The 20,317-nt window shown below is 42.6% G+C and overlaps 1 protein-coding gene across 1 annotated transcript in view; it reads right to left on the bottom strand.

The window, feature by feature from the left end:
• Nucleotides 1–20,317, bottom strand: part of adgrb2 (adhesion G protein-coupled receptor B2) — a 1,091,625-nt gene that overhangs the window by 203,623 nt on the left and 867,685 nt on the right. Inside the window, exons 20-21 of the mRNA XM_078566906.1 lie at nucleotides 19,589–19,691; nucleotides 9,770–9,920 (exon numbers count right to left, since the gene is read on the bottom strand). Coding sequence (XP_078423032.1) covers nucleotides 9,770–9,920; nucleotides 19,589–19,691 — 254 coding nt within the window. The remainder of the gene's footprint in view (nucleotides 1–9,769; nucleotides 9,921–19,588; nucleotides 19,692–20,317) is intronic.

Below are 20,317 nucleotides of genomic sequence, written 5' to 3' on the forward strand. Positions count from 1 at the left end.
GTCCATTAGAGTTGGTTCCGCAGGAGCAAGGCTTCAATGCTGGTTGATGCAGCTTCATGGAGGATGCTTGCATTAGTCCGGCGGTCCTCCCTTTTGATCTCCAGGATTCAACGCAAGCACTGCTGATGGAAGCTCTCCAGGATCTTAATGTGGCATCAATAGACATTCCATGTTTCGCTTTGGTAGAGGAGGGTGGTCAACACAATGGCCTTATAAGCCAGAACCTTTGCTCACTTGCAAAGGTCCCTGTTGTCAAAGACATGTTGGCGAAACTTAAGGGAGGCAGCGCTGGCACAGTTGACTTGGTGTTGGAATTCCTCATCGATGGTAGTGCCTTGGGCGAGGTGGCTGCCAAGATAAGGGAAGTGCTGCACAGACGCCAAAGACACCCCATCTACATGGATGGTGCGGGGGATGGTCAACTGACCTGGGGAAGGTTGGTAAAGGGCCTTCGAGTTGGCAATGTTTAGGGACAAGCCAAACCTCTTATACAAGACTGTCACTGTGTGGTGGGTAGACTTTAGCTGTGAGGTTAGTAGACTTTCACTGTGAGGTTAGTAGATTGTCATTGTGTGATGGGTAGATCGTTACTGTGTGGTGGGTAGACTGTCACTGTGAGTTGGGTGGGTAAACTGTCACTATGTAGTGGGGTGACAGTCAGTGTGTTGGGTAGACTGTCACTGTGAGGTTGGTAGACAGTCACTAAGGTTGGTAGACAGTCACTGTGTGGTGAGCAGACAGTCACTGGGATGGGTAGACTGTCACTGTGGGATGGGTAGACTGTCACTGTGGGATGGGTAGACTGTCACTGTGAGGTTGGTAAACAGTCACTGTGTGGTCAGCAGACAGTCACTGTGGGATGGGTAGACTGTCACTGTGAAGTGGGCAGACTGTCACTGTGTGCTGGATAGACCGTCACTGTGTGCTGACTAGACTGTCATGTTGAGGTTGGTAGACTGTCACTTTGGGCTGCAGTAGAGTGCTTAATTTGGAGTTTGGTAACTGAGGGAGGAGGTGAGGAGGGAACAGGGGGATCCTTTGAGTACTGTGAGTACGGTCGGGTAAGTATTTACTACTTTTATCATTAATAGTTTTTAAGGTCTTATTTTGTAGTTCATTGTTTGTAAGGGCTATACTCTGTAACAACGAGGAGCAGGGAAGAAGGGCCCTAGAGTAATTGACATTATTTGACATGTCGGTAGTGGGGAAAATTCGAGAGTCCATTATAAAAGATTTAATAGCTGAGCACTTGGAAAACAGTGGCAGAATCGGACAGAGTCAGCATGGATTTCCGAAAGGGAAATCATGCTTGACAAATCTTCTGGAATTTTTCAAGGATGTAACTACTAGAGTTGATGAGGGGGAGCCAGTGGGTGTGGTTTATTTGGACTTTCAGGAGGCTTTCGACAAAGTCCCACATAAGATATTAGCTTGTAAAATTAAAGCGCGTGGGATTGGGGGTAATGTATTGAAATGGATAGAAAACTGGTTGGCAGACAGGAAACAAAGAGTAGGAATAAACGGGTCTTTTTCCGAATGGCAGGCAGTGACTAGTGGGGTACCGCAGGGATCGGTGCTGGGAACCCAGCTATTCACAATATATATTAATGATTTTGATGAGGGAACTAAATGTAATATCTCCAAATTTGCAGATGACACAAAGCTGGGTGGGAGGGTGAGCTGTGAGAAGGATGCAGAGATGCTTCAGTGTGATTTGGACAAGCTGAATGAGTGGGCAAATGCATGGTCGATGCAGTATAATGTGGATAAGTGTGAGGTTATCCACTTTGGTAGTAAAAACAGGAAGGCAGATTATTATGTAAATGGCTATATATTGAGAGACGGAAATGTGCAACGAGACCTGGGTGTCCTTGTGCACCAGTCGCTGAAGGTAAGCATGCAGGTGCAGCAGGTGGAAAGAAGGCAAGTGGTATGTTGGCCTTTGTAGCGAGAGGATTCGAGTACAGGAGCAGGGATGTCTTGCTGCAATTGCACAGGGCCTTGGTGAGACCACTCTTGGAATATTGTGTGCAGTTTTCGTCTCCTTATCTGAGGAAGGAAGTTCTTGCTTTGGAGGGAGTGCAGCGAAGGTTTACCCAATTGATTCCTGGAATGGTGGGACTGACATATGAGGAGAGATTGAGTCAGTTAGGATTATATCTGCTGGAGTTCAGAAGAATGAGGGGGGATCTCATAGAAACCTATAAAATTCTAACAGGACTAGACAGGGTAGATGCAGGAAGGATGTTCCCGATGGTGCTGGAGTCCAGAACTAGGGGTCACAGTCTGAGGATATGGGATAGACCATTTAGGACTGAGATGAGGAGAAAGTTCTGCACCCAGAGAGTGGTCAGCCTGTGAAATTCACTACCACAGCAAGTAGTTGAGGCCAAAACATTGTATGTTTTCAAGAAGGAGTTAGATATAGCTCTTGGGGCAAAAGGGATCAAAAGATATGGGGAGAAAGTGGGAGCAGGCTACTGAGCTGGATGATCAGCCATGATCATAATGAATGCCGAAGCAGGCTCGAAGGGCCGAATGGCCTACTCCTGCTCCTAGTTTCTATGTCACTGTGTGGTTGTTAGACTGTCACTCTGAGGCTGGTGGACTGTCACTGGGGATGGGTAGACTGTCAATGTGGGATGGGTAGACTGTTACTGTGAGGTTGGTAGACTGTCACTGTGTGGTGGGTAGACTGTCACTGTGTGGTGGGTAGACTGTCACTGTGAGGTGGGTAGACTGTCACTGTGAGGTGGGTAGACTGTCACTGTGTGGTGCGTAGACTGTCACTGTGTGGTGCGTAAACTGTCACTGTGAGGTTGGTATCTATCACTGTGTGTGTCAGTTAGAAGGATTATGGTGCAACACATGTGGCCACCATATGAGGATGTGTATGGTGAGACCCTCTGGAGCTTAGGAGTATGGATAGGTTTGGAGATTTCGTATTAGGAACAGTTGTGGACTTGTAAAGAAGCTGGAGTGGCCACATACCTCTATACAATATAATCCCTGCTCTGCCTGTGGCCACAGCATCTGCCACTCTGTGCTGATCACTGACAGGACTGCTTTCTCAAGGGGAGTGATTGCATGGAGTTGTACATCCCTTCCCACAGTGAAATCCTCCCTGGCACCTATTATGCCCTAGTGTGTCTTAGAAGGGTGGTGATTGTGAATTAGTGTATTTGCAGGTGTGTTTGTTAGCATGTGAGGCTTTGCATGGTTGAAGAGCTGAGATGTCTTTGAGGTGTGATTAGCACCTGTAAAGGATGGAATAGTGTAAGCTGTGTGAATGTAAGTGTATAGCTGGATAGTGGATGCAGTGTGTTGAGATTGTGATGCCAGTGGTGATGCATTTATTGAGAGTCCCACCCCCATTTCCGACAGATGCCTTTTTTGCCAGCAGGGAGAAGGGTGTGAGGCATGGATCGCACAGGTGGAAAACTTGAATTTAGCGGGACCATTTGAAATTGGGCCTTGGGCCCCAGCCATCCACAATGTATTTCAATGATTTGGATGTATGGAGCAATTCTAATATTTCCAAGTTTGCTGTTGATACAAAACTAGGTGTGAAAGTGAGTTGTGAGGAGGATGCAAAGAGGCTTCAAGGAATTTCAATAGGCTAAGTGAGGGGGAAAGAACGTGGCAAATGGGATGTAATGTGAAAAAATGTGAAATTATCCACTTTGGTCAGAACAACTAGAAATGCAGAATATTTTTTAAATGGTGAGAGATTGGGAAGTGTTGATGTCCAAAGGGACCTGAGTGTCCTTGCTCATGAGTCACTGAAAGCTAGCATGCAGGTATGGTAAGCAATTAGGAAGGCAAATGGTATGTTTGCCGTTATTGCAAGCGGATTTGAGTACAGAGCAAAGATGTCTTGCTGCAATTGTATAGAGCTTTGGTGAGACAAGCACCTGGAGTACTGCGTACAGATTTGGTCTCCCTACCTAAGGAAGAACATACTTGCCATAGAGGTAGCGCAACAAAGGTTCACCAGACTGGTCCCATGAGGAGAAACTGAGGAGGCTGAGCCTGTATTCTCTGGAGTTTAAAAGAATGAGAGGCAATCTCATTGAAACATACAAAATTCTTCCAGGGCCCAACAACGTCAATGCGGGAAGGGTATTTCCCCTGGCCTGGAGGGTGGTAGTGTTTACAACCAGGGGACACAGTATCAGAATAAGGGGTCAGCCATTCAAAACTGAGATAAGGAGGCAGTTCTTCACTCAGAAGGTGGTAAATCCTTGGAATTCTCTAACCCAGAGGGCTGTGGAGGGTCAGTCATCGAATAAGCTCAAGGCAGAGATAGGTAGATTTCGAGATAGTAAAGACATCAAAGGATATAGGGGATAGTGCGGGAAAATGGCGTTGAGTGGAAGATCAGCCATGATCTAACTGAATGGTGGAGTGGGCTTGAGGGCTGATTGGCCTACTCCTTCTCCTATTATTTATGTTCCTAATTAGTGCTAGTTCAAACAGTCACCATTTTGCCCATTCCAAGGGCCTTCACCCTCAGCGTGGGAGTCAAGAATTGATGGAGAAGACATAAATACTCTTGAAGGGTGGATAAGGTCTGTTTAAGTGTCATGATCTGAAGGTTTTTTAAAATTCCCAGCCCTTTAAACATGAAAAAAAATGCTGAAGCTGGAAGCCAGAGTTTAAAAAAAAAGACCCTCTGCTGGACTGCTTTGAGTGGCAGGCCATCTGGTGTACTTTAGGAAAAAAAATTACCGCCTGTTTCTACAGTTTCTTGTTGACATTTCTCAAGGGCTGCTATTATAGCTGAGGTTATTATGAGATCTTGGCTCAGTTTCAAAAGCACTTATCTCAGCAGGGAGGCTGAGTTCACATTTTGACTGACAGCTTAATGGGGATTTATATGATTAGCTGTCTTTGAAGTGGTTACTGAATATAACTTTGTTTTCATAATAGATTGAACACTTGGGTGGATTCAAAATCATTGAATGGGTTTCATGAATGGGAGTTTTTTGTGGCATTAAGTACGTTAGTGAGAGTTGTATTAGATTGTTAGAAGATTTTTTTTCATCTTCACATTACTGCTGAGGTCTGCCCAATGGTGGATACTGGGTGAGTACCTATGGAGAAGGTATAGGGATTTCAAGTGGCATGGAGGGGGCATTGTCAGGAAGATATAATAATTTTCATAATGTTATTGCAGTTTATTGTAGAGTAATAGTGGTGTATGTGTCTATGGGCCTGTGTGCATGTATGAATGTGTGTGTGTGAGCGCAAGGGGGACTTAATTGGATTAAAGGCAGCTAGTCTGAAGGCTTTGATGTATCAGAAAATAAGCTAGGTTTGAAATGTTAAGTAGGTAAATATGGGGTGAAGTTTTAGAATGTGAGGTGTAAAGGGAACACTTGAATTTTTAAATAAATCACAATAGCTTGAATTCAAAAGAGGGGGTGAAATGTTTCACCTAGCTAGAAGGAGTTAAGAAACAGTGTGTTTATTTTTCCCAAAGATTACTGGTAAAATTAGTACTATGATAGATTTTTGTTATTAGAGAGGCAAAGTCCAAAGCCATAGTGAAACAATGGAAATTTGCATTCAAAGAGAAAACATGTATAAAGGAGAGAAGGTTGTGTGTAGGAAAGAAGGCATTCTAAGATCTAACAAGTGTGAAAAGCCTCCAGCATCTAAGCCTCAAACTGCTGTCTAAAGAAACTGAAGTTAAGAAAACTGACTTTGAATTTGACTGTTCAGGGTATTCTGCTACTTTGCCTGGGTCTTTTAAAATATATGTGTTTTTAATGTTGCCTTAACGAAGGTGTAACTGGAAGTTAGATTAACTAGCGAACCTAGGAGTTATCATAGCAGTAATTTATAAACCTATGTATGCGCTTAAAATCATTTTTTTCTGAACAAAGGTTTAATTTAGTTTCGTAAGAAACATACAAGTGCAAAACAGTTGTTTCAACTTTCCCTTTCAGATTTGAGCAGCTCAGCATTTACCATCAGCTGTGCCATAACAGGCATGTGGGTATGAGATGGCATGGGGTTATTAGGGGGCATGGAGCAGGTATAAGTGTATAAGGTAGCACTGTAGTGGCATGGAAGTGGCATAGGGATAAGAGCGGGCATGGGGGTGTGTGGGAGGCATGCATTGGTGTGGAGGGGTCATGGGGAGTGAGTGTGTGGGGGTTAAGAGGGTATGAGGGATGAGGGCTAGAGGGCCTAACAGCTTCTGAAACAACTTGGACAAAGTCCAAGACAACTGAAGCGGGCCTTCTAATCTGCTTCAGGGGTTGATGGGCGCGATTGTATTCCACCCCGCCTCCCAAAGGAAAATTTGGGTGTAACAAGACCCTTTAACCCGAGGTGGGTAGCTCGAGTCAGGAAATTAACTGCCTCAGTAGCAGAAATACAGTCCTCAGTGTCTGTTTTCAATCTTTCCCCAAAATAACTCCTGTATGTTTTCAAACTAGTGGGATAGCAAAGATGAAATTTTATGCTTAGCACAAGAAATTGCTGAATGAAAGTTCTAGAACTTACTGACAATTTTTCCCTTTTCTACTGAGTGTTGCATACAGGCATAAATCTTGCAATAAACAGTAATACCATCCATTTATCTTTAGCAGTTTTTAGTAACTGTTCTTTTTGAACAAACTGGCAGAAACTGCTCAAGTAGCAGTCAAGAATTTCACAAGAGTACTGCAGTGAGTACATAACAGGAATTTGACTGTTAATATGTCCAGTTTTCTGTTCTGATACAATAGATGGGGCTGAATTTTGAGGTCGTTGGGCGGGCGGTGTGGGCAGGCCCAGGAGCGGCCAGGAAATGGCCCGCCACCCGCGATCGGCCCCCGACCGCAATTTCATATTGGCTGGCCAGTTAATAGCCAGCCAGCATGAAACACACGCTGAAAGGCTGAGTACTACCAGGGTGGGAGCGGGAAGAGGGCAAATGCTGAATTCAGCACGGGCACGGGGTGGTGCGTAATGAAAACTCCCCAAAGGCAAGAGAGCTGCCTCCGGGTGCTGAAGAATATAAAACCGTCAAATAAAGATTTATAAATGCAGAAAAAAATGTCCACGCATTGGACTCACTCACCTAAACGTATGCATTCTAAAAATTTTGCCCAAACATGTTTATTTTTAAAAATTTAATTAGGGAAACTTCATTCCACCCTTGGGCGAGGTTTGCTGAAAAATACAAAGGCCACTTGCCAATTTGCCCGCCCACCATCCGTAAGGTTGGATGGGCAGCGAAAAATCCCTGTTAATAAATACTTTAATGGCCTTTATAGGTCTCTTAATTGTCGACGGGCATGCTGCCAACTCTCGCACGCGCCTGTTGACCGAAATATCGCCCGAGTGTGCGATGACATCAGGATGCTCACCCGACATCACCGCGCGTTATTTTACGCCCGATTAGGTTGGGCGCACATTCACCCGTGGCACGTAAAATTCTGCCCAAGGAGTTATTTTTCATTGCTTAAACTAATCTCACTTAAATTTAATACTGGAATGAACTTGATCATTAGGCATTCCTTGAACTACACTGAAGTCAAGTTTGATTGATGATACCTGACAAAGCCATATTGTACAATGAGCATGAAATGATTTAAAATAAAGGATGGCTAACATTTGAAGTTGAAACATAGTGGGCCAGAATAGCAGGAATGGGAACATGGTCATGCAATAGATAATGATCTTCTGAACAGTTCTTAGACCAGTGCTGAAAGTTAGAAGTCACTGTTGGCTGCGGTTTGGCACCAATCACTGAAATTATCCTACAATACTGATCACAGCTCATACCAGGAAACTGCTGACTTAACACATTTATCCCTGACATGGACTGAGCAGCTCTTTGTTTACTCCCAGTTCCAAGAAGTTGACCTTCTACAATGTAGCAGTGAGATGGTAACATTTATTTTATTACACATCAGGTTTTTTAGCATACAACATAAGAGGATATTATTCCAAAAGCAGATGCAATGAATGCTTGAAATCTGAAATAAAAATAGAAAATTCTGGAAACAACAGGACAGGCCAAATTTGTGCAGCAATGTTTCCATTTTGATTAGTAGTCAGCTGGAACTGTTTCTCTCTCCACGAATGCTATCTGAATCGCTGAGTGTTTTCAGCATTTTCTGAGTTTATATTAATATTCTCTTTAAACTAGTTATCCTCATATACAATATCCTGTACATTTGAACATTCATTACTGCTTATGAAAAACATACATAGACAGTTTGAATTAAACTTGTTGCTTTGAGGAGCCGTTACTTGATACACTCTCTACAGGAAACTTTCCTCAATTTTAGATTCTGTACAGCAGGAATGCAGAGGTGATTAGTGTTGTATGATACTTATAATAAAGGGTGTTCAACTAAAACATTAACTTGTCTGATCTCTTCAGGTGTTGATGAACCTGCCACGTATTTCCAGACATTGCTGAATGGTGCTGAAACATAGGCACTGATGAAAGAAGTATCCAGGCTGTGTGATGCAGATTTGGAGACACATGGAGAAAGTAAAAGGGATAGAAACTAAATTAATGAGGAACTGTTGGCAATGATACAAGGAGAACCTAGTTTGCTTGATGTTACTAAGAGGGAATTGATTGCCTTGGGGATGTTTTGACAGGGAATAAGATGTTGAAAGAAGTAATAGGAGGACGGAGGAAAGGAAAAGGACCAAGTTAATTCTAGATCACCTGAAGAATGGGAGATCATATGGAAAACTAAATAGTAAAGCAGGATACAGAACACTTTGGAGAAGGGAGAATTGGCCCAGAACCTTCCTTAGGCAGACCAGTGATGGATGGTAATGATATATTTTTTAAAAATGACAAAAGTTTTTTTTTGTTGTGCTAATAAGTTGTCCAGTTGGTTAATACTGATAACACATAATTGAAATGCCAATCATCCACCAGATATTTGGACTGGCAGTTAAATGTTTTATCTTCTTTTAAACCTGTTATTTTAGCTGATAAAAAGACATTAAAACTATTGGAGGCAGATAGCAAAGATTAATCAGTTTGGCACTGCAGAAGAAACCATAGTTATGAGGAAACGTTTGTGGTACTGGCACGATTTCCACTGGAGAAAAGAAGGCTAAGATGACAGTGAATGGAGATTTTTAAATTATGAAGGAGCCTCATAAGGTGAACATCAGAAAAAACTATTTTTACTCCAATTTGGGAGAAAGAGCATCAACTTAGAACTGTCATTATGAGAGTAAGCAGAATTTAGGAGAAATTGCTGTTTTTAGAATTAGAATCCTTTGCCACAGGGAATGGTTGAGACAGAGACGAGTGAATTCGTTAAAGGAAAAATAGATAAACAATTGAACCACAAGGAGCTATGGGGAGAAAGAAAGCCAATGGTTTAACTTTGGCTTGCATTACAAAAAGTGATATAAATGTTTGGCCAAATCACCTTTTTCTGTGCTGTAAACTTTTATGGTTCAGTATTTACTTGTGTATGAGTGCGACAGGATGAAAACCAAAAAGAAAACAAATCCATTATAAAAACAGTGGCAGTGTTGAATCTCATAAAGACAGGTAAATAGTTGCATCATTAGTGGTTCTTCTTATTGAAGCATAAATATAATAGAGCATCTCCAATGGCCAAATGAAACAAAATTTGCTGTACTGAGTGATTTTGATAATGTAAGTAGTAACAAGAAACATCCAATGTATTTGGTCAGATCTGAACCATTTGCTTTGAATTTAGAATTTTAACAGTTCCTTTGCAAATCACACATAATATGTATTCTAATTATAAAGACAGTCACATACCCCAGCCAAGGCAGAGAAAGCGTTTCCTTATCAGCCTGGTCCTAATTTTTCCCAGCACAGCAAGATAGGACTGCCAGGCTTCTGTCAACACCCAACAGAAGGATGAAAGGAAAAAGAAATGCAGAAAAGCTGCTGTCATCATACACACACCCTGGAGAAGAGCAGGAAAATGTTTTAAAGAACATTTGAAGCAGAGTAAGAAATGCCTTACAAAGCCAACTAGAGTACACTCCCTGCAGAATTCTGTACAAAACAGACAGAAATAACCAAGATTAAGATTTTCATACTTAACTGTAACACAAACATAAACTAATCTGGTTGACCATTATAATTTCCATATTTACCTCAAAGCACTGCGGGGTGAATTTGGGGTTACTCCCATTCAGAACATTTAGTTGTTTACTTGTGCCGCATTTCACCAAATGAGGGAAGAATTACTTTGAATGTTATTAGTATTGCACATAAATGGGTCATGAAAACAGATGAACATAAAAGTTGTTTATGAATAAATTGCTACCAAAGTTTTATAGATGCCATTTTGGCTAGCATAATAATATTTCACCAATGTATTTAAGAGATGCATAACTAAGAAAGAAGACACCAAATCTTACAATATTTCACACCTGTGGCAAAACTAAAAACTACAAAGCAAAAATGTGAGCTGGTGATGGGGAACAGGTGGTATTTATCCAACAGATCTGGTACAATACTGTAGTATAAATAGATGTCACCTGCACTAATATACCATATATCTTATTCAAATGTCACACAGACAGGGCAGTTGATTTGATTCCATGGCAAATCCCATAAATTGCAACTTAGTGATTGTCCTATCTTCTATCTATTGAAGCTTATACATTTGAAGTATTTTATATAACATATAGTTTCTCTCTAATGTTTCCTGTTCATTCTTGTCAAGTTGAATTGCTGCATGAAAGAAAAATGAACTGTTGGGCTGAATTAGAAATTGACTCCTTTCAAATGCAATTTGAAGAAATCCCACTCCAAACCAGCAGACCATTTCTTCCTAACCAGCTACATGTTGTTCAGAATTCATCTTTGTTCGTGTATTGAAGGATCTGTAATATTTGCTTTACAACAAAACATGTTCCTTGCTTCTCACCACCCTGTCTTGTGTATATAATGTTACCATTACACAAACTTTCTGTTTCTTTTTAATGGTGTACTGAACAATTCTACAACAAGAAGAACCTACAAATGTAATCAAGAACTATTTAATTTGTGGCAGTTGTCATGAGCAGGCCAGCATGTTCATAATGTATTACAAAATTGGAATTAGGTACAATGATACCACCCACCGCTTAGTATTTATTAACAGGAGATATCATGGATTGGATTTTCAAAGGGGAGGTCGCCAACCTGACAACCAGATGAATTCTGGGACCTGTCCCCACCCCTGAACTATGTTGCTCTTGTGACATTATTTTAAAATGTAAATGGGCTGATTGGGCAAGATGTGAGCTCTGTGCCTAATTAGAAGTGCTGAACACCTCTTGAAGGCGGGAGCTGCTTGTCTGACACCAATGTCTTTGGACAGGAAGCAGCCATCTTGGGGGCTGCTACTGCTGTGCCAAGGACTGTTTCATGAAGTGACCAAGAGAATGAAGACAGCACAAAGTGGCCATGGAGGACAAGTTGAGGTACAGTACTTGACTCGGCCCTAGTTGACCCCTCAAATTTCACAAAAAAAAAACAATGGAAACAAACTTCCTTTTACCCTGCAGCAACCCTGACAGCTGTGTACTAATGTGAATCAGACTGTCTGGCTTCATCCTGCAAAAAGGATTGAAAATCCCATTCTGTAGCAGACAGGCCCCTTAACAAGTTCCTTAAGAAACTTAAGGGGCCATTAATTCATGGAGAGCAGGTTTACCGTTCTCTCGCCATACAGGTCCTTTGAAAACTGCAAACTGTTTAGGAGGCAGCGGGATCCAGTGCCACCCTTTGGGGACGCAATTTTCAAATCATACCCACATCCATTCCATCCCTACCAGCAATTGAAAATCCAGCCCCATCAATTTAAACACTCAGCATTTACGCAAAATTGCGATAGGGTTCTAAAAAAACCAAAATTACAATGTTTTAGAACATTGGTTTTCTCTGTGTAAGAAAACAAGCACTTGCAGATAATTGCACATTATAGATATGGTCCAATCAATTGGAACCTGAGCAGCTGGTCAATTTAATAAGAAGGCTGCACTAATGTTGTTCTTCTGGAGTATTCAGTAACCACTGTGTCACATCACATTTATACAGCATTCTCAAAGCATCTTGGAGTAAAACAAACACATTACTTCTCTTCTTTGGCTCTTTATAGCCAATTGTGAAAAGGATAATCTGAATGAATGAACTAGCTTCAGAAGATGGTGGTGGGAAATAAAATTGGAATTACATGGGATGAGAGAGGCATCGTGAGTGACATTCCTTTACATGCGGTTTAAGAGCACTTAGAAATACTAGATTTGTAGTTTACAGCTTTGGCTGTATGAGTAAAAAAGCTGTGTGTTAGTCCCAATTACCAGGTGTTTCCTTATATTGTGACTGACTGTATTCCACATCATGAGTCAACTAGATTTTGGTAAGGAGAATGCAATGTAGGTCGCAAAAATATTCAGAAAATGTAAAGATTCAGATCCACATTTTTCACTGTGTTCACCAAATGTGAGAAGTGGACCATAGTTTGTAAACAGCACTAATATAGCCTAGTTCTTTAATATAGTTTCAACAAGGGAGAAATATAAATTGGTTTAAGGTGGGTGGGGGGGAAGAGACACATTGAGGGTGTGGTGTGAGCAGATAATCAAAAGATGTCAGAGACAAAAGGGTCAAAGAGGTGTTGAAGGTGGTGGTCTTTGTCTGAGAAAAGTGCTAATTAAGAATGCAAGACAGGATATTCAAAGTACAGCTCTAGTGGGGGTGGGGTGGAAAGACTAAAGGTTTTAGTTTTAGATTTAAAAATAATGGAAATAGGTGGGGAAAGAAGAATCTATATAAATTATTGAAAAAAAAGGCGGGTGGGGGGGGGGGAAAAGAAACGGGGTGGGGATGGGGGGAGGGGGGTTTAAGATCTAAAGTTGTTGAATTCAATATTCAGCCCAGAAGGCTGTAAAGTGCCTAGTCGGAAGATGAGGTGCTGTTCCTCCAGTTTGCGTTGGGCTTCACTGGAACAATGCAGCAAGCCAAGGACAGACATGTGAGCAAGAGAACAGGGTGGAGTGTTAAAATGGCAAGCGACAGGGAGGTTTGGGTCTTTCTTGCGGACAGACCGCAGGTGTTCCGCAAAACGGTCGCCCAGTTTGCGTTTGGTCTCTCCAATGTAGAGGAGACCGCATTGGGAGCAACGAATGCAGTAGACTAAGTTAGGGGAAATGCAAGTGAAATGCTGCTTCACTTGAAAGGAGTGTTTGGGCCCTTGGACGGTGAGGAGAGAGGAAGTGAAGGGGCAGGTGTTGCATCTTCTGCGTGGGCATGGGGAGGTGCCATAAGTGGGGGTTGAGGAGTAGGGGGTGATGGAGGAGTGGACCAGGGTGTCCCGGAGGGAACGATCCCTACGGAATGCCGTCAAGGGGGGTGAAGGGAAGATGTGTTTGGTGGTGGCATCATGCTGGAGTTGGCGGAAATGGCGGAGGATGATCCTTTGAATGCGGAGGCTGGTGGGGTGATAAGTGAGGACAAGGGGGACCCTATCATGTTTCTGGGAAGGAGGAGAAGGCGTGAGGGAGGATGCGCGGGATATGGGCCGGACACGGTTGAGGGCCCTGTCAACGACCGTGGATGGAAAACCTCGGTTAAGGAAGAAGGAGGACATGTCAGAGGAGCTGTTTTTGAAGGTAGCGTCATCAGAACAGATGCGACGGAGGCGAAGGAACTGAATGGGATGGAGTCTTTACAGGAAGCGGGGTGTGAGGAGCTGTAGTCGAGGTAGCTGTGGGAGTCGGTAGGCTTGTAATGAATATTGGTGGACAGTCTTTCACCAGAAATTGAAACAGAGAGATCAAGGAAGGTAAGGGAAGTGTCAGAGATGGACCATGTGAAGATGATGGAGGGGTGGAGATTGGAAGCAAAATTAATAAATTTTTCCAGGTCCCGACGAGAGCATGAAGCAGCACCGAAGTAATCATCGATGTACCGGAGAAAGAGTTGTGGGAGGGGGCCGGAGTAGGACTGGAACAAGGAATGTTCCACATACCCCATAAAGAGACAGGCATAGCTGGGGCCCATGCGGGTACCCATAGCCACACCTTTTATTTGGAGGAAGTGAGAGGAGTTAAAGGAGAAATTGTTCAGTGTGAGAACAAGTTCAGCCAAACGGAGGAGAGTAGTGGTGGATGGGGATTGTTGGGGCCTCTGTTCAAGGAAGAAGCTAAGCTACCTCGACTACAGCTCCTCACACCCCGCTTCCTGTAAAGACTCCATCCCATTCTCTCAGTTCCTTCACCTCCGTCACTCCTTTCAAGTGAAGCAGCATTTCACTTGCATTTCCCCTTACTTAGTCTACTGCATTCGTTGCTCCCAATGCGGTCTCCTCTACATTGGAGAGACCAAACGCAAACTGGGCGACCGTTTTGCGGAACACCTGCGGTCTGTCCGCAAGAAAGACCCAAACCTCCCTGTCGCTTGCCATTTTAACACTCCACCCTGTTCTCTTGCTCACATGTCTGTCCTTGGCTTGCTGCATTGTTCCAGTGAAGCCCAACGCAAACTGGAGGAACAGCACCTCATCTTCCGACTAGGCACTTTACAGCCTTCTGGGCTGAATATTGAATTCAACAACTTTAGATCTTAAACCCCCCTCCCCCCATCCCCACCCCGTTTCTTTTCCCCCCCCACCCGCCTTTTTTTTCAATAATTTATATAGATTCTTCTTTCCCCACCTATTTCCATTATTTTTAAATCTAAAACTAAAACCTTTAGTCTTTCCACCCCACCCCCACTAGAGCTGTACTTTGAATATCCTGTCTTGCATTCTTAATTAGCACTTTTCTCAGACAAAGACCACCACCTTCAACACCTCTTTGACCCTTTTGTCTCTGACATCTTTTGATCATCTGCTCACACCACACCCTCAATGTGTCTCTTCCCCCCCACCCACCTTAAACCAATTTATATTTCTCCCTTGTTGAAACTATGCTTCAGTTCTGCTGAAGGGCCATGAGGGCTCGAAACGTTGACTGATTTCTTCTCCGCCGATGCTGCCAGACTTGCTGAGTTTTTCCAGGTAATTCTGTTTTTATTTTGTTTTGGATTTCCAGCATCCGCAGTAGCTTTTAGCTTTTTGTTTTTATCTAGTTCTTTAATGTTCGAGGATAAATTCTCCTCTTCCCCAGGCTGTGCCTGAGAGGCTCTTACCAGCATGCTTACTCTGCAAGGAGGAATGTAAGAGCAACTAACCAGCTAGTTTTCATTTCTTCATGTAGTGAAACAACTAATCTCTGTTTGCTGCCTCCCAGCATGTCTGAGCTTCAGAATGTATGGTGTGAGAAACTGATACTGTGCCATCTTATTGCTGTTCTAACATGCTGTGCTAATTCTAGCTCCAAAGGCCTGGCCAAAATACAACAACCACAAAAGGTGGGTAAATGTCAATTCAGGTGCTTATAAAATTATTGTATCTGCAAAATTACAGGCTAATATTAAGTGTCTGTTGACCAGCAGGGCGGGATTTACCTTGCCTAATTTCATTCCTATTTCTGTAGTTGTAGCCAGGTAAGCCCCTGCAATAGCTTCTCTTTCTGCTTCTGGGCCATTACCTCTGCAGCTCTCCATGGATTTCTCCATACCCCCCTCTTATTTCTCAACTACATGATGTCCCTCAGCTACATCAACTCAAACACGAGTAGACACTTAGAAATAATTATATGATTGGGTAGAGTCAACATGGATTTATGAAAGGTTTGACAAACCTGTTGGAGTTTTTTTGAGGATGTTACCTGTAAGCATAGCTAAAGAAGAACCAGAGGATGTGGTGTATTTGGATTTTCAGACAGCTTTTGATAAGGTCCCACATGAGAGGTTAATAAACAAAATTAGAGCAGATGGGATTGGGGATAATATACCGTATGGATTGTGAACTGGTTAACATACAGAAAACAGAGAGTAGGAATAAACAGGTCATTCTCAGGTTGGCAGGCTGTTACTAGTGCGGTACTACAAGGCCACAGCTGTTCACAATCTATATAAATGATTTGGATGTGGAGACGAAAAGTAATATTTCTAAATTTGATAATGACAAAAAACTAAGTGGGAATGTAAATTGTGAGGAGGATGCAGAGAGGCTTCAAGGGGACTTGGACAGACTTAAGTGAATGGGCAGCAATATGGTGGATGGAATATGTGAATAAGCATGAAGTTATCCACTTTGGTGGAAAAGACAGAAAGACAGAGTATTTCTTAAATAGTGAGATGTTGGGAAGTGATGTCCAAAGGGACCTGGGTGTTCATGAGTCACTAAAAGCTAGCATGCAGGTACAGCAAGCAATTAGGAGGCAAATGGTATGTTGGCCTTCATTGCAAAGGGATTTGAGTACAGGAGTAAAGATGGCTTGTTGCAATTGTATGGAGCCTTGGTAAGGCAACACCTGGAGTTTTGTGTACAGTTTTGGTCTCCTTATCTAAGGATGGATATACTTGCCATAGAGGGAGTGCAATGAAGGTTCACCAGACTAATCCCTGGGATGGCAGGATTATTTATGAGGAGAGATTACATAAATTGGGGCTGTATTTTCCAGCGTTTCAAAGAATGAGGTGATCTCATTGAACCTTACAAGATTCTTGCAGGGCATGACAGAGTAAATATAGATAGGATGGTTTCTCTTGTCTAGAACCAGAGGGCACAGTCTCAAAGTAAGGGGCAGGCTATTTAAGACTGAGATGAGGAGGAACTTCTTCATTCAGAGGGTAGTGAATTTTTGGAATTCTCTACCCCAGGAAGCTGTGGAAACTCAATCACTGAGCATGTTCAAGGCAGAAATCGATAGATTTCTGAATACTAATGACACCAAGGGATATGGGGATAGTGTAGGAAAGTGGTGATGGAGTAGATGATCAGTCATGATCTAACTGAATGGCAGAGCAGACTTGATGGGCTGAATGGCCTACTCCTGCTCCTATTTTCCTATGCTCCAACTTCAGATTCCATATTTACGCTGACAACACCAAGCTGTACCTCACTACCACCTCTCTCAACCCCTTCATTGCATGTGATCACTGTTTGTCTCACATCCAGTATTGGATGAACAGAAATTTCCTCCAATTAAAAATGGGAAGACCAAAAGCATTGTTTTTGCTTCCCTGTCATAAGCTCAGTTCCCTAGTCACTGCCTCCCTGGGCACTGTTTGAGGCTGGACCAGACCATTCCTAATCTCAGCATTTTATATTACTCAAACCCTCATTCATGCTTTTGTCACCTGTAGACCCAGCTATTTCCAATGCCTATGATAAGAGCAAAATACTGCAGATGCTGGAAATCTGAAAGAAAAACAGAAAACACTGGAAAAACTCAGCAGATCTGACAGCACCTGTGGAGAGAAAAACAGAGTTGACGTTTCGAGTCCGTATGACCCTTCTTCAGACATGAGGTCATACGGACTCGAAACATCAACTCTGTTTTTCTCTCCACAGATGCTGTCAGATCTACTGAGTTTTTCCAGCATTTTCTGTATTTCCAATGCCTGCCTGGCCAGCCTCTCACCTTCTACCCATCACAAAATTGGGCTCATTCAAAATTCATCTGCTTGTATCCGAACTCATATCAATTCTCATTCACCCAGTATCTCTGTGCTAACTGACTTATATTAGTTCCCAGTTCAGTAATGCTTCGATTTTAAAATTCACATTCTTGTCTGAAAACCCTCCATGGCATCCCCCCTCCCTAATTTATAACCTCATGCAGCTCTACAATCCTCCATGAATTCTGCATTTCCCCCAATTCTGACTCTTTCGCATACTCAATTTTAATCATTTCTTCCTAGCACCTTTCTGCTTGCTATCTCTCTTCCCACTTTAAGATGCTCCCTCAAACTTAACTGTTTAGCCAAGCTTTTGGCCACCAAGGCTCCATACTCCATAGGTGACTTGATGCCAAATTTTGTCTGATAACCCTCCTGTGAAGTGCCTCAAGATATTTTACTATATTATTGTTCTTGTTGTTCATTTAAAGATGGATTGAAACAAGAGCATCCTGATTTATCCTCTCATTCCCAACTAAAAAGATTTTGAGAATTTGATCAACTTTGTGCGCTGACGATTCGGGTCCTACCTCACCACCGCCTCTCTCGACTCCTCCATTCTTCCTAAACTATTAGACTGCTTATCTGACAACCAGTATTGGATAGGCAGAAATTTCATAGCGTTATGGCATCATTATTATGGCACAGTAGAAGGTATTCAGCCCATTGAGTCCATGCTGGCTCACAGTAGAGCAATACAGTCTGTCCCATTCCCCTAATCGATCCCCGTCGCCATGCAAGTTTAGTTCCCGCTAGTGCTCATCCAATTTCCTTTTAAACAATTCACCTGACATGCATCGTACACCTGTTCTTTTTTTGCTTCCTTGTATTCTTCATCTCTCTTGTCACCCAAGGAGCCTTGGCTTTCGTTTCTCTACCCTTGCTCCTCATTGGGGGAATATTGGGATGACCAAAGCCATTGTCTTTGGTCCCCACTACAAAGCCCGTTCCCTAGATACTGACTCCATTGCTATCCCTGGCAACTATCCGAGGCTGAATCAGACTATTCAAAATCTTAGTGTCATATTTGACACCCAGCTTAGCTTCTGATCACTTACATGTGCCATCACTAAGACCACCTATTTCCACCTTGAATCATCACCCGACCCCATCTCTGCCTCAGTTCATCTGCTGCTGAAACTTCATACATGCCTTTGTTACCTCTAGACTGGGCTAATCGATGCATTCCTGACAGGCCTCCCATATTTTCCTCTCCATAAATGTGATGTTTTCCAAAACTCTGGGTGGGTTTTCCAGCCCTGCCCACTGCCAGGATTGTCCAGTCCCACTGAAAGTCAGTGGACTTTTGGCTGGGCCGTTGAATCTCCTGTGACGGGTCCTGCCACGGTGGGGCCAGAAAATCCCGACCTCTGTTACCCGTGTCCTTACTTGTACCAAGTCCCAACTCAACATCATGCCTTTGCTTGTTGACCTATCATCCTTACTTCCAAGTCCTCCCAGGCCTTGCCCCTTCCTATTTCTGTAATCTCCTCTGGCCCAACAACCCTCCGAGATATCTGCACTCCCTGTAATTCTGGCCTCTTGAGCCTCTCCAATTTTAACTGAATGATTGGTCTTGCCTTCAACTGCCTCTGGAAGCCCGGCTCTTAACCTTTCCAGCTCTCTACCTCTTTCCTCCTTTAAGACTGTCTTTAAATCCTACCTCATTGATCAAGCTTTTAGCCATCTGCCCTAATACTACCTTACCTGTATCAATGTCAAATCTTGTTTTATAATACCGATTTATAAAGCCGAAAAATTCTGAATAAATACAATTTGTCAATGTTGTTGATGGTTTCTGTTCACTTTGGAAACTAAACTTCAAAACGTGAGTTACTTTCTATAGCACAATTTTCACTCTGATTTTTAAAAAAACCTGTAAGATGCCCCTACAGCCTAAAGCTCCATTTATCTGAAAAGGTCAGCAAGTGTAATCCTCAAACTTAAATCAAGATAAACTGAACTATTTCAAAATCAATTTGAATTTTCCAATCTTGGATCATTATTCTGGATAGCTATCCTTCACTGCTATTCATTTTTCTGAGCTACAAATGCTCCCTTTGCTCTTACCTTGCTGTGTATCTGTGTTTGGCCAACCAAAATCAGGATGTTTGAAGCCATTATAGACAGGCAAAAGTTGAGCAGGATAATGGATCGCTCTGATTTTATAAATCTGTGAAAACATAATTCAAAAACAAAGCACACATATTATATATGTGCCGCATAATGCTTGTTTACAAACCTTTATGCAGTTGAACATTTACATAGAATTATATAGAATTTACAGCACAGAAACAGGTTATTCAGCCCAACAGGTCCATGCTGATAATTATGCTCCACATGAGGTTCTGCACACCCTATTTCATCTAACCATACCAACATATTTTTCTATTCCTTTCTCCCTATGTACTAACTGAGCTACACCTTAAATGCATTTATTCATCTCAACTGCTCCATGTTAGGGATACGAAGGACAAAGATGGCAATGTATGCTTAGAGACAGGCACAGGGCAAGGCTATTTAAGGGTGGTTTTGCATCACTGTTTACTAAGGAAAAGGATGTTGACCAAATATCAGTAGAAGTAGAGATGATAAAGGTAATGGATGGAGTGAAAATTGAGAGGCAGGGAGTACTAAAAAGATTGTCTCTGCGGAGAGTGGAGAAGTTGTCTGGTCTAGTTGGCTTGTTGGAAGGGCTTGCCATAAATTTTCAATCTGCCCTTGATATGGGGGAGGTGGCAGAGGTTTGGAGGTTGCCAAATGTGGAACCATTATTCAAGAAACAGTGTAAGCATATTC

This window comes from Cetorhinus maximus, chromosome 21, assembly GCF_964194155.1.
Source record: "Cetorhinus maximus chromosome 21, sCetMax3.hap1.1, whole genome shotgun sequence".
NCBI lineage: Eukaryota > Metazoa > Chordata > Chondrichthyes > Lamniformes > Cetorhinidae > Cetorhinus > Cetorhinus maximus.